At 49.2% G+C, this 20973-nt stretch overlaps 1 protein-coding gene across 1 annotated transcript in view; it reads right to left on the reverse strand.

Moving 5' to 3' along the window:
* The window catches only part of LOC139011463 (adhesion G protein-coupled receptor E2-like), a 33248-nt gene extending 14643 nt beyond the window's left edge, over positions 1-18605 (reverse strand). Inside the window, exons 1-13 of the mRNA XM_070416997.1 lie at positions 18566-18605; positions 15047-15097; positions 14747-14872; positions 14113-14306; positions 12914-13087; positions 12718-12785; positions 11719-11849; positions 11384-11403; positions 10638-10810; positions 10253-10272; positions 10110-10156; positions 9911-9988; positions 9319-9496 (exon numbers count right to left, since the gene is read on the reverse strand). Coding sequence (XP_070273098.1) covers positions 9319-9496; positions 9911-9988; positions 10110-10156; positions 10253-10272; positions 10638-10810; positions 11384-11403; positions 11719-11849; positions 12718-12785; positions 12914-13087; positions 14113-14306; positions 14747-14872; positions 15047-15097; positions 18566-18605 — 1300 coding nt within the window. The remainder of the gene's footprint in view (positions 1-9318; positions 9497-9910; positions 9989-10109; positions 10157-10252; positions 10273-10637; positions 10811-11383; positions 11404-11718; positions 11850-12717; positions 12786-12913; positions 13088-14112; positions 14307-14746; positions 14873-15046; positions 15098-18565) is intronic.
* Between the last annotated feature and the right edge of the window lie 2368 nt (positions 18606-20973).

The raw sequence follows: 20973 nt of genomic DNA on the forward strand, positions 1-20973 counted from the left end.
GCAGTCACGCCCCCAACAGGCCCTCCCGCCAGGGATGAGCAACCAGAGATCCCACAGCAGGAAAGGGGGGCCTGCAGCCAGCCCCTGTGTGCACCTGCCCTTGGGATCGCAGCTGCAATCACGGAGCAGGAAAGGGTGGCCTGCAGCCAGCCCCTGTGTGTGCCTGCCCGTGGGATCACCCCAGAGATCATGGATCAGGAAAGGGCGGCCTCTAGCCAGCCCCTGGGTCGCTGCAGGGATCACAGAGCAGGAAAGGGCTGCCTGCAGCCAGCCCCTGTGTGCGCCTGCTCCTGAGTCACTGCTGAGATCCCCAAGCAGGAAAGAGTGGCCTCTAGCCAGCCCCTCTGTGCGCCTGCCGGTGGGATCGCCCCAGAGATCATGGAGCAGGAAAGGACAGCCTCTAGCCAGCCCCCATGTGTGCCAGCTTGTGGGTTGCCGCAGGGATCACAGAGCAGGAAAGGGCAGCCTGCAGCCAGCCCCTGTGTGCACCTGCCTGCCCATCGGGATAGGGTGGCCTGCAGCCAGCCCCCCTGTGTGCCTGTCCCTGGGTAGCCCTGAGGATCCTACAGCAGGAAAGGGTGCCCCACCCTGGCCACAGCTCAAGGGAGAGTACAACATGCAGTGGAGGCCAGGAGCCTGAGAGATCAACAGAGAGGGGCACCTGCTCCAAGCCTCCATGGTGTGGCTGGGGGTAGGCCCCTAGCAGACACACACACACACACACACACACACACACACACACACACACACACGGGGACGGCTGCACAGAGCCTCTGCTGCCAGACTGTGGCCATCAGTAGGACATCCACTGAGGGCTCCCGAACTGAGGGGCAACCTTGGCTGAGGGAACCCCATCCCTCAGTGCACGAATTTCGTGCACCGGGCCTCTAGTATATGATATAATAAGACACATATTTTGTATACATAAGAATTATATATATATATACCAATCTGAATTTTCAAAGGATTATCAGAGAAACGTCAAATTATATAACCTGAATGAAATAAACAAATTCCAACAGACCCATGAAGTATAAAAGTAACTGAAGAACTAGAGTGTGAACAGACCTGTCATAAGTAAGGAGATCAAATCTCTAATCAAAACTTTCTAAATGAAACGTTCAGACCTGAATTCGACTAACCATTTAAGGAAGAGTTAACACAAATTCTTGTACACTCCGAAAAGAAAGAATGAAAAGGAACATTGAACAATTTTATGAGGCCACAATTACTCTAAAAACCAAACTAGAAAAAGACAAAAAAACCAAATGTATAGACCATTAACTCTTATGAACATAGAAGCAAAAATCTTCAACAAAATAACAAGAATAAAGTTATCCAAGAAGGCTCAAGACTTGTCCACTGAAAACTATAAAATATTGCTAAAGAAATTTAAAAACCCTAAATAAATGGAAAGGTATCCTGTGATTATGAATTGGAAGACTTAATATTCTAACCATGGTAAGATTCCCAAAAGTGATCTATACATTCAATACAATATTAACAATATTCCAAAAGCATATTTTTTTTTTTTTACAAAAATGGAATAGCTCATCCTAAAATTCATATGGTATTGCAAGAGGCCCCAATACCGAAACAAAATGAAAAACAAAGTTGGAGAACTCACACTTCCTGATTTCAAAATTTATTATTAGTATACAGTAACCAGAGCAGTATGGTACTGCCATATGAGTAGACATGTGTACCCTCAAATAAAATTGAGATTCCAGAAATAAACCCATTTATTTATGGTTAACCGATTTTCAACAGAATCCTTCAATGAGGGAAAGAATAGTCTCTCCCGTAAATGGTGCTGGGGCATCTGACTCTGCACAAGCAAAAAAAGGAAGATGGACTCACACCTTACACAATACACAAAAATCGGGTCAAAATGGGTCAAAGACCTACATTTAAGAGCTAAAAATAGAGCAGTTAGGCACAGCCCCTGTAGTTCAGTGATTGAGCATTGACCCAGGAACCAAGAGGCACCCTCCCCTCTCCCCTCCTGTTTGATTCCGGGACAGGGCACATGCCTGGGTTGCAGGCTCTATCTCCTGTGGTGTGTGTGCAGGAGGTAGCCAATCAATGATGTTTCTCTCTCATCGATGTTTCTATCTCTCTATCTCTCTCCCTTCCTCTCACTCTATTAAAATCAATAAAAATATTAAAAACACAATAAAAATAGAAGTTAGTAGAACACACAGGAGTAAATCTTCATGACCTGGGATTTGGCAATCAATATTAGATATGACACAAAATGTACCACAAATGAAAAAAATAAATGAAATGGCCTTCATCAAAATTTCACACATTTATTTATTAAAGTAAAAAAACTATGAAGAAAGTGAAAAGAGGAAAACCAAAATGGCGGCATAGGTAAACGCCTGAAATTGCTGCCTCGCACAACCACTTCAAAAATACAACTAAAAGACAAAACAGTCATCATCCAGGACCACAGAAAGGCTGGCTGAGTGGAAATTCTACAACTAGAAGGAAAGAGAAAAGCACACTGAGACTCAGAGGAGGTGCCGAAGTAAAGTGAAAAAGGTCGGAGGCGCTCACGGAAAGGGCTGTCAACTGAGGGAGTGGTTGTCTTTTTCAATCGAGAGGGAGACACAAGCTCCTGACTGCTCTGAACTCCAGTTCCAGGTGAGTCTCTGGGGACCCAGACTCATACGGGGAGAAACTGGACTGTCTGGCATTGGGCGGAACTCGAGGGAGGCATCCTCTCATAGGTGCTTGCAGCGATTACCATGGGACACTGAGACCCAGGGCCTCTTAGGGCAGGACTGAGGATCAGCCATAGCAGTTTGCTCCGCCCTGTTGATTCCATGAGACCCCGCCCCACCCAAGTTGTGCGCAGGCTTTTGCATATAAATTACCTGACCCTTTGCAATCTAAAATTACCTAACAAACTGCAGCTGGGTCAGAGAGACCCAGAACTTCCAAAAGAAGGGCCAAGGCCCCACAGCAGCTTGCATATCTTCACAGCTGGGCCTCATCTGGGCACCTCCAAACCCCAAACAAAGAAGAGGAATCTGCAGATCTCTCTATAGCTCCTGCTGGATAGCCTCAGGCAGAGGCTAAATTAACACCTCCTTAGAGATCCAAGAGCCAGTGTACCCAGTGGTCAGAGTAGGACCATCCAGATTACAACCCCTCAGATCCATAAGGGACACACTCAGGGGGCAGAATCAGTGAGCACCAAAGCCCCACTGAAGCAAGTCTTGCCCCAGAAGGGTGTCTCCAGGACAGAAGTTCTCCCACCATAGACACAGCTGATTCTCACAGCCAATTGGCCTGGAGGTCAATTCCTCCCAGTGATACCAACTACAATCAAGGCTTAACTACAACAAGAGTGTGCACACAGCCCAACAAGGAGTGCACCAAGAGTGTCCACCTCAGGTAATTGGGGAGGCTGAGCCACTGGGCCCTATAGGACACCTAGCACAGATAGCAACCCTATCAACACAGGGAAGCAGCCAAAATGCAGAGACAAAGAAACAGGTCACAAATGACAGAAATGGAGGAAAGCAAACTACTGGATATAGAGTTCAAAACCACACTTCTAAGGTTTTTCAAGAATTTTCTAGAAACCGCCGATAAATTTAGTGAGACCCTCAAGAAATCTAGTGAGACCCTCGAGATTTTGAAAAAGGACCAAATAGAAAATAAGCATACACTGACTGAAATAAGGAATATTATACAGAGATCCAACAGCAGACTAGAGGATTGCAAGAATCAAGTCAAAGATTTGAAATACGAAGAAGTAAAAAAAAACCCAACCGGAAAAGCAAAAAGAAAAAAGAATCCAAAAATATGAAGATAGTGTAAGGAGCCTCTGGCACAACTTCAAGCAAACCAACATCCGAATTATAGGGGTGCCAGAAGAAGAGAGAGAGCAAGATATTGAAAACCTATTTGAAGAAATAATGACAGAAAACTTCCACTACCTGGTGAAAGAAATAGACTTAGAGTCCAGGAAGCGCAGAGAACCCCAAACAAAAGGAATCCAAAGAAGACCACACTAAGACACATCATAATTAAAATGCCAAGAGCAAAAGACAAAGAGAGAATCTTAAAAGCAGCAAGAGAAAAACAGTTAGTTACCTACAAGGGAGTACCCATACGACTGTCTGCTGATTTCTCAACAGAAACTATGCAGGCCAGAAGGGAGTGGCAAGAAATATTCAAAGTAATGAATAGTAAGAACCTACAACCAAGATTACTTTACCCAGCAAAGCTATCATTCAGAATTGAAGGTCAGAGAAAGAGCTTCAGAGATAAGAAAAAGCTAAAGGAGTTCACCACCAAACCAGGATTACATGAAATGCTGAAAGGTATTCATTAAGAAGAGGAGGAAGAAGAAAATGATAAAGATAAAAATTATGAACAACAAGTACATATTATTAACAAGTGAATCTAAAAATCAAGTCAAAATAAAAAGCTTCTGCACAGCAAAAGAAACCATCAACAAAACAACAAGAAAACCCACCTCGTGGGAAAACATATTTGCCAACGTCATATCTGATAAGGGCTTAATCTCCAAAATTTATAGGGAACTCATATAACTTAACAAAAAGAAGATAAACAATCCAATCAAAAAATGGGCAAAGGATCTAAATAGACACCTTTCAAAAGAGGACATTCAGAAAGCCAAGAGACATATGAAAACATGCTCAAAGTCACTAATCATCCGAGAGATGCAAATCAAAACAACAATGAGGTACCATCTCACACCTGTCAGAATGGCCACCATCAACAAATCAACAAACGACAAGTGCTGGAGAGGATGTGGAGAAAAAGGAACACTTGCCGAAACCAGTTTGGCTCAGTGGATAGAGCGTCGGCCTGCGGACTCAAGGGTCCCGGGTTCGATTCCGGTCAAGGGCATGTACCTGGGTTGCGGGCACATCCCCAGTGGGGGGTGTGCAGGAGGCAGCTGATCGATGTTTCTCTCTCATCGATGTTTCTAACTCTCTATCTCTCTCCCTTCCTCTCTGTAAAAAATCAATAAAATATATTTAAAAAAAAAAGAAAAAAAAAAGAAAAAGGAACACTTGTGCACTGCTGGTGGGAATGCAGACTGGTGCAGTCACTATGGAAGGCAGTATGGAGGTTCCTCAAAAAATTGGAAATGGAACTCCCATTTGACCCTGTGATCCCACTTCTAGGAATATATCCCAAGAAACCAGAAACACCAATCAGAAAGGATATATGTACCCAGATGTTCATAGCAGCACAATTCACCATAGCTAAGATCTGGAAACAGCCTAAGTGCCCATCAGTAGATGAATGGATTAGAAAACGGTGGTACATCTACACGATGGAATACTATGCTGCTGTTAAAAAGAAGGAACTCCTACCATTTGCAACAGCATGGATGGAACTGGAAAGCATTATGCTAAGTGAAACAAGCCAGTCAATGAAGGAAAAATACCACATGATCCCACTCTTTCATGGATAATTAAGACCATTACAAACTTTTGAACAATAATAAATACAGTGGCAGAGCTGCCTCAAACTGATTGTCGGACTGCAGTGGGAAGGCCAGGGAGGGTTGGGGGACAGGAGGGAGGGGAGTAAGAGATCAACCGAAGGACTTGTATGCACCCATATAACCATAACTAATGGACATAAGACACTGGGGGGTAAGGGAGGGCAGGGGCTTGTCAAGGGCGGGGGGGAAAAAAGGACACTTATGTAATACCCTTTGTAATACTTTAAGCGAAAAAAAAAAAAAAGAAATGAAGCCAAAATAAATAAATAAATAAATAAAAAATAAAAATCAAGTCAATAAAAAATCTGATGAACAGAATAAACTGGTGAATATAATAGAATGAGGGGCATAGCAAGGGAGTGGACTGACAATTCTCAGGGGGAAAGGGGTGTTGGGGGTGCAGGAAGAGACTGGACAAAAATGACACACCTATAGATGAGGATAGTGGTGGGGGAGGTGAGAGGGTGGGGTGGGAACCAGGTTGAGGAGAGGTATGGGGGGAAAAAAGAGGAACAACTGTAATAATCTGAACAATAAAGATTTAATTAAAAAAGAAAGTGAAAAGAATCTATAGGTTGGAAAAATATATTAGCAAATCACATATCTCATAAGGGTCTACTAGCAAATATATAAAGAACACTTAAAACAACAAAAACCAAACTGCCCAATTAAAAAATAGGCAAAGGACTTGAATAAACATTTACCCCAAAAAGATACACAAATGTTCAACAATCCCTTGAAAAGATATTAAATATCACTAGTTATTAGGAAAATGCAATCAAAACCCTAATGCAAGCATGACAAACTCAAAAGCTAACATGGGCCAAATAAACAAGGTTTAAGTTTATGTGGGCCGAAAAAAAACAAAAGCTTCAATTTTCAATGTATAATAGCACTATTACATATCAAGCAGATTATTTTTACTCCAGAGAAAAAATGTTCCAATTCCCACTTTTCTTGGAAATTTTGATGTTTGTCACCAATTTTTCATTTATTTTCACTACCACTTGATTTTGATAGGGACATGCTGAATACAAAGGGCTGTAATAAATGAGTAATCATTAACATAAAATAATAGAACAATTTAATAAAAATTAATATTTTTCCTTGAACATTAACTTACCAGACACTGAATAACTGCGCAAATTAATAGACGTTATGCAAATAAAGCTATTTTTCTTATTCTCTGAAAGTGAAATCTTTCCTGTTGCACACACCAAACAAGTGAGTCCAAGACTAATGACTTGGCAATTGGCTGCTAAAATATTTGGTGCTGGTATTAGCGGAGAGAAATGGTGCACCTGCATGCAGGGTGCGTAAGGGAAATGAATGCAACATGATTATAGTAATCAGTCTTTAGCGAACGTTGTAGTCTTATATACAACTATATTGGCTGGGCTGCAAAAATATTCATTGTGGGCTACTGGTGGCTTGTGGGCCGCGAGTTTGACATGCTTGGCCTATGAGATGTCACCTGACACACTAGGAAGGCTTTACTAAAACCAAAAAAAAATGGAAGTAAGATGTTATGCTGGGCATGTAAAGAATAAAATCATTGCACATTGCTGGGGGTGAGGGACACAGCCATTTTGGAAAACAGTTTGGTGGCTCCTAAATGTTGAACATATAATTAGCATATCACTCAGCAATTCCACTCCTACAGATGGACCCAAAGAACTGAAACAGTTATTCAAACGGTAACTTACACACCAATATCATAGTAACTCTATTCACAATCGCCAAAGGGTGGCAACAATTCAATGTCCATAAATGGGTGAATGGATAAACCAAATGGTGGTGTACACATGCAATGGAATAGAATTCTACCATATGATATATGCTACCACGTGGATGATCTTGAAAACTATGCTAGGTGAAAGAAGCTAGACTATGAGGTCATGTATTGTGTGATTCTATTTATATAAAATGTACAGAATAGGCTAATTCATAGAGACAGAATACACATAAATGCTTGCTGAGGGCTGGGGGAGGGAGAAATGAGAAGTAACTGCTTAGTGCAGTGATGGCGAACCTTTTGAGCTCGGCATGTCAGCATTTTAAAAAACCTTAACTTAACTCTTGTGCCATGTCACATATAGAAATTTTTTGATATTTGCAACCATAGTAAAACAAAGATGTATATTTTTGATATTTATTTTATATATTTAAATGCCATTTAACAAAGAAAAATCAACCAAAAAAATGAGTTCCGTGTCACCTCTGACACGCGTGTCATAGGTTCGCCATCACTGGCTTAGTGGGTACAGTGCTCACTTCTGGGGTGATAAAAACACTAGAAATAGAGGCGATGGCCTGGCTGGTGTGGCTCAGTGGTAGAGCATCAACCTATGAACCAAGAGGTCACAGATGGATTCCAAATCAGGGCACATGCCTAGCTTTCTGGCTTGATCCTCAGTAGGGGGTATACAGGAGGCAGTCACTATTAAAATACATATATATTTTTAAAATATATTTTTATTGATTTCAGAGAGGAAAGGAGAGGGAGAGAGAGTCAGAAACATCATCCATGAGAGAGAATCATTGATCTGCTGCCTCCTGCATGACCCTCATTGGGGATCAAGTCCACAAACTAGGCATGTGCCCTTGACTGGAATCAAACCTGGAACCCTTTAGTCCACACGCCAACACTCTATCCACTGAGCGTAACCAGCTAGGGCTAAAATATATTTTTTAAAATATATTTTTCTTATTATTGAAAGTATTACAGATATCTCCCAATTTCCCCTCCTTTTCCCCCCTCCTCCCAGCCCTTACCCCCATGGGCTATGCATATAAGTATATAGGTTCTTTGGTTTATCTAATCATTGATGTTTCTATCTCTCTCTCCTTCTCCCTCTACCTCTCTTTGAAATCAACAAAAACATATTAAGAAGAAAAGAAATAGAGGTGATGGCTGTATAACTCTGAATGTATTAAATGCAACTGAAATGTACACTTTGATTAAAATGGTGGATTTTATGTTATGTGAAATTCACCTCAAAAAACAAATCACTTAAATATCAGATGATATGAAAATGCATTCCTCCAAATTTAATAATTTGTTTTCTTTTGAGGCCATTTTTATTTTATCTTAATTTATTTATTACTAGAGGACTGGTGCATGAAATTCATGCACTGGGGTGGGGGGAATCCCTCAGCCCAGCCTGCACCCTCTCTAATCTGGGACCCCTTGAGGGATGTCCGACTGAGTGTGGGATCAGGCCTAAACTAGCAGTCAGACATCCCTCTCACAATCCTGGACTGCTGGCTCCTAACCACTCACCTGCCTGCCTGCCTGATCACCCTGTAACCACTTTCCTGCCACCCTGATTGACACCTAACTGATCTCCTGCTGGCCTGATGGTCCCAAACTGCCCTCCCCTGTCAGCCTGATGGCTCCCAACTGCCCACCTCTGTCAGCCTGATGGCCCCCAACTGCTCTCCTCTGTCAGCCTGATGGCTCCCAACTGCCCTCCTCTGCCAGCCCGACCCCCCCGCAACTGCCCTCCCTTGCTGGCCATCTTATGGCTGCCATCTTGTGATGATGTGAGGGTGGCCATCTTGTGCAAGGGCGTGATGGTTAATTTGCTTATTACCTCTTTATTATATAGGATAATTATTTCATCTGCTGATAATTTATATTATAATGAAAATGTCTAGTATTGATAATTTTTTTCATTTTCTTTTGATCTTTTATCTTAATATGTTTATGAGAGTAACAGGGAGGTACAAGTGTGATCACTCAGCTCCAGTCGATGGGAAGAGCAATGAGGTGAGGAGCAGGCAGAGCAGAGCCGGGGGCAGGTGGGGTTACTTGCCTGTTCCTGCAGCTGTCCTGAAGGTCAGTGGCCCATTGGGCAGGGCCTTGCTCAGCTCTCTCAGGACGTGCTCCCGGCCAGTCAGCAGGTTAGTGGCCACACAGAGCTGCTCTGAATGAGGCAGAGTAAGCAGGTCCCCTGGGTTCTCCAGCAGATTATCCACCTCCTGTATGATGTCCTGGGGGGATGGGGACACAGAACCAGCGGATCTTGCGCAAGAGAAGCTTCAGAAAGACCCTGCTCACTCAGCTTCTGAGAACAGACCCTAGAACTTGTCTATTTGGGGACAAAGGTGGTACCGATAGGATTCCTGGGTCTTTGCTAGTGCAATCTGCCACTCAGAGGTCAACCCCTGGTCATGACTACCAAGGACAATGCAAGCTCAGTGGCCAGAACAAGAGGAAAGGTGTTAGTAGGTGTACGTGGGTCTACCAGTGAATACAAATACTTGCTCTGCTCTTCCCACCCACCCTGGGAGAGCGGGGCCTCAGAGCAGGGCGCCATTGTGTTGGGGTCAGTCTCCTTCCAGACCAAGGCTTCCTCGGGACTCTATGGGATGCCTCCACCTGCCTCCCCTGGGTCCTGTCCTTACCTGGATGGTGTCCTGGGCTGAAGCAGACTTAAAGTCTCGGTGTAGGTCCTGGACTCTTTCAAAGAAGCGAGAGAGACTCTGGGGAAAAGAGATGAGGCCTTAGAGGGCTTCATGCATGGGTCGGGGAGCGTGAGGAAATGGGTGGATGGTGGGCTGAGTGGAGGGACCTTGCCTTCTGGTCCCAGCTGGAGTCACTCACCTGGCTCTTGATTCCAGGGGGTGAGGTCCAGGTGGGGAAGGAGATCTCTGCAGGGGACAGAACAGCAGGTCATTAGGTGTGTAAGTGTATGTATGTGTGTGTGTGTGTGTGTGTTGGAGGCAGGATCTAGGGTCAGGCCCTACTTTCACACTGAGTAGTAGTCCTTTGTTTATTCAGGAATCAGGGCCCCTCTCCTCTTCCTGCCCCACCCCCTTCCCATGTCCAGTCCTCTTTCCCCCCACACCTTGGCTGGAGGTGATGAGACCTGCTGACTGCACATCCCTGGGTGGCAGACGCAGGGGTTATGGGAAGTGTAAAGACGCCTGACCCACAGCAGGTAAGCCCCCACAGAGGTACAGCTTGTGAGATATCAAGTACCTTTGTCCCAGTTAGTAATTAGCTGCTGCCTGGGGTCCCCCAGGAGCTTTCCCCTTGGTACCCCAGCTCGTTTTGCAGGACCCCCAGATCTTTTCCCATTTAGTCTCAAAGAATGGAAGCCTGGCCCAGCAGGGCACCCCCAGCATTCACTGCACTGGGTTCATGTGGTTCCCCATGAATATGTGATCAGGTGACTTCAGCTGTGTGTCTTTGGGAATATGGGATCTTAGCTCCAAACCTTGTTCACAGACGGTGTTGTGTGGGCCATTGGGGGACCCAGGAATCGGATTCCAGCCAGGATGGCAGTGGCACTCATAGCTGCCCTCCGTGTGTGGCAGTGGGTCGTTTTGTGGCACTGTTCTTTGTGTGTGTGTGTTTTAAAAATATGTTTTTATTGATTTTAGGGAGAGAGGAAGGGAGAGGGATAGAGAAGTAGAAACATTGATTGGTAACCTCCTGCATACCCCCTATTGGGATGGAGCCCACAATCCAGTCATGAGCCCTGACCAGGAATCAAACCACTGACCTCTTGGTTCATGGCTCTACATTCAACTACTGAGCCACACCAGCCAGGCTTTGGCAGGGGTGTATGCCCCGAGGTACATTCATTCACATCTGAGGACAAAGCCAGAGCATCAGGCCCTCCCCGCACCCACTTCTCTTTGCCTGAGGATCCCACCCGTTAGTTCACATGCCACCACCTGGTGACCTTCAACTTCACCCTCAAAGCACATTACAGTGGCCTTCTACAAGATGGTTTATAAGTGGCAAATCCAGGAGGGAAACTGAGTCATGAGGGCAGAACTTCCTGACCAAGAACTCCTGCCTACGTCTTCCTGACTGCTGGACCAGGTCTCCTTCTGGGAACCAGAAGTCACAGCTCTGGCCCAACTCACATGGGCCTTGTCATCACTTCCTGCCAGTCCAGGGGATGCCTTCAGGGGGATCAGAAGGGGCACCGTCATCACCCCAAGGAAAGATGAAGAAAGGGAAGGATCTGGGGGTGCTCACAGGGGCTCCAGAAGGAAACCCCAGCCCAGAAGGCCCTTCCACCGCCGTGCTCTGTGGCAGGACTTTTTGGGGAGGCGAATCCTTAGACAGAGCGTTATCAGGCCCTTGGCATTTTTGAAACCTGAGAATCTTTTCCTGCCTCCTGAGGCTGGGGGACCTGCGTCGGCTCATTTCCCAGCTCCATCCAGTCCATCCTCACAGCGTCCTCCCGGGCCTCTACCTTTGCACAGGTTCAGGTCCTGCAGGTTGTGCTCAAATCCTGCCAGGCACGTGCAGGTATAGCTGCCATGGGTGTTGACACAGTTGCTGCAGCTTTTACAGATTCTGGGGTTCGGCTGCCTTTTGTCCATACTTTGAAGGGGAAGGAGAGGGTGGTGGATTCCTACAGCCGTGGGCAGCCTTCAAGCCTGGGAGTCAGCCACATTTCTTGCCATGGAAGGGTCTAGAAGGCCCCACTGCCTCCTGCCAGGTGAGTGGTGCCTTTTCTAATTCATTTGGAGGTGTCCTATGTGTAAGCATAGTGGCCTAGATGTTCTGTTGTCCAGATGTGTCCAGAAGCAGCCCAAGTCCTCCCTCTGACTCCTTCCACCACCCTCCCCACCCCAATCCCTCTCTGGGCGGCTCCCAGCTTGGGCAGGGACATCACTGCCCCCTGTGTCCCAGCCTGAGGATTTGGACAAAGGCCAGGGTGGGCCTCCCTAGAACCAAGTGCGGGAGAAGTGCTGCAGGCCCTGAGCAGGCTCGTGTGGTGGCCTTTGTCCTGACTCCCCCGGCTGGTGCTGTGGGCTGAGCTCTCCTTGGAATCCTGGGGACTCTGGTGAGACAGTGCTCTCCCATCCACATGACTTCTGAGACTCCAGCCCATGGAGATGGACCGAGAACCATCCCTGAGCCTGACCCCTTGCGGACAAGGCTTGTAGGCCGGGCCCAGAATGTGAAGATGATGCCAGATAGGCCAGGGCCACCTGGACAGTGGGTGCCAGGCCATGAGGGCAGTGGGGCTGACATCCAGCCAGGCTGTCTTGTGGTGAAGGTGCCCCTTCTGATCTCCCTGAAGGCATCCCCTGGACTTGCAGGGAGTGATGAGAATCCAATGTGAGCTTGATCAACGGTGGGCAAGGGCTGGGTGCCTGGAGTGGGGAGCAGCATCTGATGGGTGAAGAGTGGCAGGTGTTTCTGTTATCTGGCTCCACCAGGGACACAGACCTGTGGGCCTTGCCTAGAGGGGCTGAGCTCTGTCTCCTGTAGCCCCATCGTCTGGGCCCCCATGGCACCTGGGTTGACCTCCTTGGGAGAGGATTGAGCCCGGGGCAATGGTCCCCGATGACACCCCCTCCTGTCACCTGGTCCAGGTGGGAGCCTCTTCCTTCACCCAACTCTCAGAGCTTGGGGCTGGGTGGGGAGGTTGACGTCACCCAGTCCTCCCCCAACATGTAACCCATCTGGATCCGGTCATCAAGTTGCCCACCGTCCTGAGAACTGAAGTTACAGGGGAGGGTCAGGGTGGACGCTTGCTTGGGGGAATAGATGGAAGCCGAGTCGCTGAGAATTGGGGTCAGGGTATCAGGAGGCAGCTTCTCCAGCTGGGGCTGTGGGCCAGAGGCAATTTTCTTGAAGGCGTCCCTGGGCCATCACGGCCCAGGGGGTCTGGGAAGGCCTGGCATGGCTGCCCCTGTGTGGGCTCCGGTGGCATCAGGTCTCATCCCAGCAGGCACTGGCGATGGGGAAGAGGACGATATTGCTCTGGAATACACTGCGCCATGACCCCCCTTCCCTCCCACCAGGAGGCTCTGCCACCTCCCTCTGCACACAGGGCAGGCCTGTGGACCCGGCTCAGAGCCCCCAGGATCCGCAGTTCAGCCTCCTCCTCCCCTCTCTGTGTTCTTCACTAAGCTCCCCTCTCTGGGTGAGTCATGGCTTCTCCTGACCACTGCTGGCTGCATTTGCCCGCGGATGCTGAAGCCCTTTCCCTGCCCACCTGCTCTCCCTGGAAAGGGACAAAGCCTGGTGATGCCTGGAGGCCTGGCTCCTCTTGGGTCCCTGGGGAGGGGATGGGCCAGGCCAGCTGTTCTGAGTAGCCACCCGGGGTATATCCCCTGGGATGTCCAACCCGGAGAGGGTTGTAGATCAGAATGAGCGTAGTCTAAAAACCCAACAGCCACCACTGTGCTGTGCTCTATGATCTCACATACTTTCCCAGCGATTCTGTGAGGTAAGCACCATTGTCACTCCCTTTTACAGATGGGTAAACCGAGGCACAGAGAGGTGAAGAACGTGTCCAAGGTCATACAATTAAGAAAAGGAAAAGCTCCTTTTGTTTTTATCTGTAAAAGATATGTTCCCCCCCCCCCTCTTTTACACAGAATCACAATAATATTATCACATCTCACACATTACCAATGATTTCTGAATAAGTGTCCTGGCTGGCACTGCATACACAGCTGTCAGATAGCAATACCAGGACTTGGGGCCTTGGCTCTCATGCCACCCTCCTCCCTGTGCTAGTGGGACAGGCACAGGCACACTTGTCCCACTCAGACCTGGGGGCTGCACCCATCACCAGGGCCCGGCACCCTGTATGCCGCAGGAATGGCTCTGGTGACTCCAAGCGTCATGGACAGGGAGATGGAAGATGCGGGTCATTCTTACCTTGACACGTGTTCTCACTCGCATCACTGAACTTTGCTGCCCCAGAAACAAGCCTGTATCCTTGGATGCATGTGCAGTAGTAGCTCCCCACCGTGTTATGGCACTCTGCGACTCTTCCACAGAGAGTCCCTGGCCTGCCTTGTTCACATTCATCAATGTCTGCAACAAAACGGGATAAAGGGTCACCTCCCAAAGCCATGAGTGCCCTCCGGGCAGAGAGCCTGGTCCCACACCTAGCATGGAGCCTGATGCTCAATCAGTGTCTTTTGGGAAATAATTAGGCTCAGGCAACATTGCTGTGGCTGGAGCAAGCCATTCCTGAAACCCACTAAATCAGCTCTGCTCTGCTCAGCTTTCTGTCTGTCTCCTGGATTTAGATACAGGAGCAAGTGCTGAAGTGGTGGGTGGGTGGAAGCTCTGCATCCCCCGCCCCAGTCTTCCCTCTGTACGAAGCCATGTTTATTCACTTCTCATTTTCCACCTTCATTTCTTTATCTTTCTCTTTTCTCTGTCCTTCATGATGGTCTGAGAACAAAGGCTGAGGCCACCAATCACCATTCCGTCTCCATGTAGCCCTCCACCACCCCAAGCCTCTGTACCTTCACAACGATCCTTGTAGCTCATGTCAATCTCCCCAGATGAAGATTTGAATCCTGGGTTACAGCGACAGGCAGTGCCATTGACACATGAGGAGTTTGCAGGGCACCGACGGGGACAGGCAGAGGCTGTGGGACGGAGACCATGGTCAGAAGATGAGGCTGAGCCAGAGGCTGGGGAGGGGTGTTGGGAGGGGCAACCCTGAGCTTCCTCCTGCAACAGGCCTTTCTCTGCCTGGGCTGAGAGGTGCAGATGGGGGATGGGACTCTGGCTGGGGACTGAGTTACTCCCAGCAGACTCACCCCTGGTGCTCTGGGGTCCATCTTCCAACAGAGTCAGCAGGACACACAGCACTGGAACAGAGAGATGGAGGGTCAGGGGGACACAGAACGGGGAAGGGCGGCCTGAGGGTGACACATCTGAGGGAAGGGGCGGCTCACCCCACCCAGGCTCGGGCTCTGTCCATTACTCAAGGAGAGAGTGGGCAGGTGGCACCTCCCTGGCCTCCAATGCCCATGGCCAGAGGGTCTGCACCCATCGCCTGACGGTGGCTTTCAGGAACTGAAGGATGGGGAGGGGCCTGAGCCTGCCAGGGGTCTTGGCTTCTGCTGACCTGTGGGCAGCAGTTCAGGAAACATACTGGAGCCAGATGGCCTTGGTACTAATCCCAGACCTTGGTCAGGTGCCTCAGGTCCTCAGCTTCCCCTTCTGTAGAATGGGGATGAAGAGGGGGCCCATTTCCTAGAGTGTGAGAGTTAAGCAGACAAGTACTGCCTGGTGTGTCAAAGTGCTTACTGCCGTCATTTCTTTATGTAAAAATGAAGGGGTTGGGCCAGGTGTCCTCTCAGATCTCCCAAATCTAAGGTGCTCCGGCCCACAGCCTTCCTCAGGGACACAGGTGCAAGCACACTGCACCCACATCTGTCCACCACAACGACCAGCTTGGGACCCGGTGGTGACATTTCACACCCTGGCTCCCTGCACACAGGAAGATTCTGGGGGCTCATGTTAGGGGTGGTGCTGCACGGACCCCCCAATCCTGCTGTTCCTGCTGCTCAGGGCACCCCATCCCAGGGCATGTCCTGGGGGTTCTCCTTAAGTCAGCAGGGGGCCTAGAGAGGAGGACCTGTTCATCAGAGAGACAGACACGGAGACAGAGATGCAGAGAAAATGAAGAGATGAGAGGCAGACAGAAAATACAGAGAAATGGAGAGAGAAACAGAGAGGCAGAGTTAAGAAGACAGTGATCTAGAAAGATGGTCAGAGAAACGGGGAACTCCTAGAAAGGGAGAGACACGGATGCCAGAGATTAGACAGAGAGACAGGGAGAGAAAAAGAGATGCGGAGAGATAGAGAGATTGAGATCCTGATACAGAAACAGAAGGGGAAGGGAGAGAGGGAGGGCACCTGGGCAGCAGGTGGGGTGTGGGGAGGGCTTGAGGGATCCATCCAGTCCCTGCAGATCTAGAGATGCTGGGGAGGCAGCCCAGACCCAGATAATCCAGGGAGACCAGATGGGGGCAGCGGGTGGAGGGATGGGGGCCAGGGAGGCAGAGCAGGTGTGAGTCACTTCCTGGGCAAATGAAGAGATAACTCATGGCTCCCAGTCCCCCATGGAGGGACTCCCAGGGGAATTTTGGGGTCGGTTATTGTGAGCACAGATTGAGGAGCTGTGAAGGTTGCAGACTAGAGGGTCCCCTGAGCACTCAGTCCCAGTGTCCAAACTTGATGCCCCTCAGGCCAGCAGAGGGCAAAGACCCCCACACCCTCCCGGAGGCCTCACAGATGCGGTGAACAGGCTAGAACTCCTGTCTTCCTCCTCTCTGGCCACAGGGTTTGGTTAGTTCTCCCTTTGGTGGACACCCACTTCCTCTTTGTAGGACAGACCACAGAGTGACCTTCCCTGGCAGGGTGGGCCCTGGGCCGATTGGTCCCCAGCTCCCAAAGCCCCAGTAGCACCGTCCATGCTCACAACTGCCCTAAGGAGACAGAGGCTCTGTTTATGTCCTCTCTGCAGATGGACAAACAGGCTCAGAGCCCAGAAAAGGTTTATGGAGAAACTGGCGAAGAGGGGGCTGGGGAAGATGGAAGTGAGGGGTCAAGGTCCCCAGAGTCTACAGGGAGGGGGTTCTCTGTGCTGAGCTGGGCTTTCCTGCCCCACCACAGAGGCTGCTGGGCCAGACCTCCACCTGGGGCCCAGGAAGCCACCCAAACAGGAGTCTGGAGAGGGGTGGTTGGCCCTGCTCCCAGTCCCATCTGGTTTGCATTCCCCTAGCTGAGCCCTGGGCAGTCAGATTCCTGCCTGGGGCCCCTGTGGCAGGGGTGAGGCAGTCATTCTCTCCTTACCCCTCTTGCTAAGGATCCCCCTCCCTAGCCCATCCCCCAGACCTACCAGTGAAATAATAATAATAGTAACATTAACAACAACAATAATGTTACTTAATTCTTACTGTGAACTGATAGATCCTCCCTTCCCCCAACTGGTGGGCCGAGTAAGACGTAACCTGCAGCCCAGAAATACCTGAATGACTAACCAGGTACCTTATATGGAGTAGACATTGGACCACCAATCCACACCTGCCAAATACCCTAAGCCCTTGTCCTGTATGGACAATGCTGTAAGCCACCAATCAGTGTGCGCCGAGTACACCAAGCCCCCCACCCCTTCCCATTCCGCCCCTCAAAAGGCATGCCCACCCCTGCAGGTGTTGCCTTTCTCCCCTTGCGAGACAGCCCGGCAGGTGCTTCTCCTCTAATAAAGCCTGTAGTCCTGGTTTTAGGCCTCCGTCTGATCTTTCATGAACAAGGGCTCAACCCTTAACACAAGCCCTTAAAGTGGAGACCAGCCTTGCTCTGCCCCATTTCACAGACATGGAAACTGAGGATCAGGGGCTCTGTGACTTGGCCCCTGACACATCGCCGCCTCCAGCTGTGCTCCACACAGACTCCACAAATTTACTAAAAATCATCTAATTGTAACCATGCAACAGGCGAATTACATGCTATGTCAATTACACCTCACCTTCATAAAGCTATAGAAAACAGCTAGTGCCTGGCACCCTGGGCCAGCACAGGGAGCCCCATCTCTGTGGCCTGGGGAAGTTCTGAGTGGCACCCAAATGTCATATTTTAACTCTCTGTGTTGCCTCGTTGCCCAGGCAACGAGCTGCCCTGATAATGCCATAACTGATAACGGTTAGAGCCACGCTGGGTGGGACAGGAAGGGAGGCAAAGGGGGAAGTCACAGCAGAGCTCAAGTTCAACCCAGGGCAGTAAAGCCCTTCAGCGCACAGCCTAGTCCTAGCTGGGTCTGGGGGAAAAAAAGGGGGGGGGAGGGTGTCTCCGGGCTTCCCCTGCCACACAATGGGAGAAGTGTGGGGGTCATCTTGCTGTGGAAGGGTCCCCCCTTAGCTCCCTAGCCCCCACTCTGCCATCTGTTAAGAGTGACTTCCTGAGGGGGTCAGAGCACTCATTTGCCCCCTCTCTTCCACCAGTTTCAGTTTCCCCTCTTAGGGAGCAGCTTTCAAAGTGGACCTGGAAGGAGCGGGGAGATCCTTCTTGGGGTGGGGAACAGACCCTTAGAGCACCCCGGGGGTTCCTGCCCAGGCATGAAGGTAGCTGGGCACTGCCAGCTGCTCTCCCATGTGCCATGGCTCCCGCCTAACCATGTGGCTTCCTCCATGTCAGGCCCCGGAGCTGCCAGCGGTCCCTCCTATTTCTCCATGGGTGGGGATGGTGTGGGGAGACTGGAAAATGGAGACACCAAAGGGGTGCTACCAGGGTTTCTCTTGCTTCTCCCAAAGGGGCCCCCAGATTCTCACCCAGTAGGATGTGAAAGGCGCTGAGGCGAGGAGCTCCCATGGTCTGGGCAGGGTGGTTCCGTGTTGCCAGGCTGGGCAGCTGGGCATCCTTCTGAGGCCTCCTGGTCCTTATACAGTGTGTGAGTGGGGGTGGAGGAGCCACTGCCCCAGGGCGTTATCTCCACACAGTTCACAGAATCATCTATTGTTTTGCCTTCAGCTCCCCTAGGACAGTCAGTGATGGGGAATCTTTTGAGCTCGGCCAGTCAGCATTTTGAAAAACCCTAACTTAACTCTAGTATCATGTCACATATAGAAATTTTTTGATATTTGCAACCATAGTAAAACAAAGATTTATATTTTTGATATTTATTTTATATATTGAAATGCCATTTAACAAAGAAAAATCAACCAAAAAAATGAGTTCGTGTGTCACCTCTGACATGAGTGTCATAGGTTCACCATCACTGCCCTAGGATGTGCCTTGAGCCCTAAGCTGTCTGGAATTCAGTCTTCCTGTCTGATGACTGGGAATAAAATGCCTGCCACTGGCCTCACGCAGCAGGGTGAGGAAGAACTGGGTAACATACTGGGAAATGCACTGAGATGTTGCTGCAAGCTTGGGGGAGGCCTGAAGAGGAATATCCTGCTACCACCACTATCACCTGGCCAGTCAGCAAGCCCGATGGCTCTGACTTCACTACACCCCAAATCCTCTCACTTCTCTTTTGCCCCCACCCTCCCATCATCTCCCATGTTGGTGCCCTGGCTCCTGTCCCCACACTCTGTTCCCCTCTGTCAACTGAAGAAACATTCAAACCTGTACAGACTTTTTATGAGTTTATTTGAGCCAAACTGACAGCAACTGCCTCGAAGCAAAATCACAACAGATTGAGAAAATTCTCCCAAGAATGGCAGTTTCGCACCTTATTTCTTACATCACTATCAAAGGAAGAGGCCTAAAGGGGTTACAAGAAATCCACTGGTGGTAGATCAGGGAGACAAGCGCAGAGATCTTTGGGATTGGATAAAAAGTAAAAGGAACAGACACGGACTCCTTTATGCATGTGGGTACAGGAGAGGTAAGAGTTCACAATTCACATGGTAACAATAACAGTGAGGGGTTCTGTGGTCTCTTGTCCAGGTGGGAGATGTGCCCTGAGGGTCTAGAAAAAAGGAAATTACCCTGACATTGCAAAGGTATGTTAGATAGATGCAAAAAGACAATAGACAAGCTCAGTGAAGGTAAAGATTGGCCTTGGTCAAGGAAGATACAAGTCTAAGACTTGACTACTTTCCATAACTAGTTTTTAGTTTAAAAGTTTTTATTTCAGACTATCCCACGGTTATCAGTGGAAGTGGAGTTCTTGGGGTGCTGCAAGGAAAAGATTTGCTGAAGCCGCAGGGGGAGATGGGGTTTCCCGGGAAGCTTTATTGAATGAAAACTTAAGCAGGTTCCGCTCCAAGGTCCCATCTCTGTCCATCTGGCATGGAAGAAGTCCAAGCTTGTCTTCTGCAGGGCCAGAATTGAGGTCTGTTCCCTATTAAAACCCAATCCAGTCCAGTCATGGGCCGTGAGGCTGCTTAAGGTCCATGCTATGGGTGAAAGCACTGGAACACAGGGGTGAGTGCAGGTCACAGACCAACAGGGAGCACAAGAAGAAGAGACAGAGGACTCTGGGGATTTGAACCTTCTCACATTGTGTGTGTTTCCATCCCCTGGCCCAGGGGTGAGAACCTTTTACCTGCCAAGGGCCATTTGGATATTTATAACATCATTCACAGGCCATACAAAATTATCAACTTAAAAATTAGCCTGCTATATTTGGTCAAACATTTAATTTCCTCACCCCTAATGCCTTGGCAGGGCCAGACCAAATGATTTTGAGGGCCCGATGTCCCCACCCCTGCTAGCCAATCCATTGTTCCCCAGGCTAGACTGACAGGCGACCACCTTCCCTCTTCACCTGACTTCACTGCGCAGATGCCTCTCTCCCCCTTTGCTCCATCCCTCCCCCAGTGGAGTGATCTGCAGGCAATGGACAGTGGTTCCCTGAGGAGCGTGAAACTGTAGCTTCCTGGTCAACTGCCCAGATGACCAACCTCAACCGTGGCTGTTAGGATGACTGTCCTCTCTGCAATTCCCCCCACTGTGTGGAAGACGAGGGGACCTCAATGTCCTGGGCCCCTTCCTGTGCCACCAGCCCACACTCAGCACCCTTCCAAGCCCCAGGTGAGGCGAGGGTCAGTTGGGGTCTCCAGATGGAGGGGGACATAAGAGGAAACCTCCAGAGGGCAGCACAGCTATTGTGAGGTCAGACAGCTGTCCCCAAGCAGGAAGCCCCAGAGAGTGAGGAAAGAGGATGGGAGGCTGCTGTCCAGCCCTGACCCCAGACCCAGGGTCAGGCAGGACAATGGACCCTTTATCT

Source organism: Myotis yumanensis, unplaced genomic scaffold, assembly GCF_028538775.1.
Source record: "Myotis yumanensis isolate MYYU_CA2020_CCGP unplaced genomic scaffold, mMyoYum1.0.hap1 SCAF_5, whole genome shotgun sequence".
In the NCBI taxonomy this organism is placed as follows: Eukaryota; Metazoa; Chordata; class Mammalia; order Chiroptera; family Vespertilionidae; genus Myotis; species Myotis yumanensis.